The sequence below is a fragment of the Plecotus auritus genome (genome assembly GCF_963455305.1).
Source record: "Plecotus auritus genome assembly, chromosome: 5".
Lineage (NCBI taxonomy): Eukaryota > Metazoa > Chordata > Mammalia > Chiroptera > Vespertilionidae > Plecotus > Plecotus auritus.
The window spans coordinates 169,639,451-169,641,170 of NC_137776.1; the positions used below are offsets into that span (position 1 = coordinate 169,639,451).

At 44.9% G+C, this 1,720-nt stretch overlaps 1 protein-coding gene across 1 annotated transcript; it reads right to left on the reverse strand.

Annotated features, from left to right (window-relative positions):
- Positions 1-231: 231 nt before the first annotated feature.
- On the reverse strand, positions 232-1,234 carry LOC308249261 (olfactory receptor 1J4-like; the record flags this gene model as incomplete). The annotated part of the gene is made up of 1 exon (XM_080670323.1): positions 232-1,234. The coding sequence occupies exon 1, from the start codon at positions 1,171-1,173 to the stop codon at positions 232-234; it is 942 nt and encodes a 313-aa protein (XP_080526449.1). The 5' UTR covers positions 1,174-1,234.
- Between the last annotated feature and the right edge of the window lie 486 nt (positions 1,235-1,720).

Here is a 1,720-nt window from a genome sequence, read left to right on the forward strand (position 1 = left end):
GCATAAGATTATGCATATACTGTATATTATAAGAGATGATGGACACGTGAATAATATTAATTGGGAATAAATAATTATTAATAATCCAAGTAGCAAATTTAACACATATGACAGATTAACAACACTGTACATATGAAAGAAAGTATATTCTATGAAAGGTGTATGGAGATGTTGACCATACAATGATCTTAGGAGATCTATCTGACTGTGCTCCTGACTGCAAAGGAGGATTTAGTGATGCTGCTTAAAGAACTTAACCCTATTGACACACATCTCTAGGGCCTGTTTTATATCTCTGTTCCTCAGGCTGTAGATGAAGGGGTTCAGCATGGGGGTAACTACCGTATACATGATCGAAGCAATTATGTCTTTGGAACCCCATGATGAGGAGAAAAAGTAAACACCTGCTGCTGTCCCGTAGTATAAAGACACCACAGAGAGATGGGAGCCACAGGTCGAAAAGGCTTTAGAGAGTCTCTTAGTGGAGGGCACCCTCAGGATGAGGGTCCCTATACGGATATAGGAGCCCAAAATTACACCAAGACACAAAAAGAAAATCATTCCTCCCTCGGTGAATAGGACCAGCTCATTGAGGGAGATGTCTGAGCAGCTCAGCTTCAGGAGTGCAGCGAGGTCACAGTAGAAGTGGGGGATGGTATTGTCAGCACAGAAAGACAGTTGGACCAAGAGGAGGGTGTGCAACAAATCATGGACACAGGAAAGAATCCAGGAGCCAGCCACCAGCAGGACACACAGCCCCTCCCTCATAATGGTGTTGTAGTGCAGGGGGTGACAGATGGCCATGTACCTGTCATATGCCATCACAGCCAGAAGAAAATTGTCAAGACCAGAAAAAAGTATGAATAAATACAACTGAGAAATGCATCCCTCATAGGAGATTGATTGTTGATGAATCTGCATGTTCATGAGCATCTTAGGGACAGTGACAGAGGAAAGAGAAATGTCAGAGAAGGCCAAGTGGCTGAGGAAGAAGTACATGGGCGTGTGCAGGCGAGAGTCCAGCCTGATGAGCAGGATGATGAGCAGGTTGCCCAGCACCGTGGTCAGGTACATGCCCAGGAACAGGGTGAAGAACATGCCCTGCTGCCCTGGTGGGATGGGGAGCCCCAGGAGGAGGAACTGGGACACACTGCTCTGGTTCTCAAGCTTCATCCTCCTCTGTCTGTTGGGGATGAAGAAGGGTTGGGAATCTCAGGGACCTAGAAAGGATGAACAGGACATCACATCTCATACTGTCATTATTGGGAAAACCATTTGTTTTTAAATACTTTCATATTAATTTCTCACACCTGTGGATGCGTGCCTCTTCCCTCTCTCCCAGTCTGGCTGCAGGAAAACATTGAACTTCCAAAGTAGTCACAAGACCTCATCACAGAGAAGGAAGAGGGGTTCACTATTTATTCAAATATTATTTTTAACATCACATCTGTGTCAGAACCTCTACTAAGGACTTAAATGCATCAGTGAACAAGGAAAGCAAGGTGCCCACTTCTATGAAATTAGATCTTGATGAGCATGGAGGGATAATTTCTACACCAGGCCAGAGCCAAACCATAATAATTCACTGTGGCAGGAATAGAACGTGAGCCCCTGCAAAGTGGTGTCAGTTGTTTCTGCCTGAAAGTAATGTGAGACTCCAGTGCTGAGTGTGTGTTGTTGGAGCATTATCAGACTTCCTGTGAACCTGCCTGCTCCCATT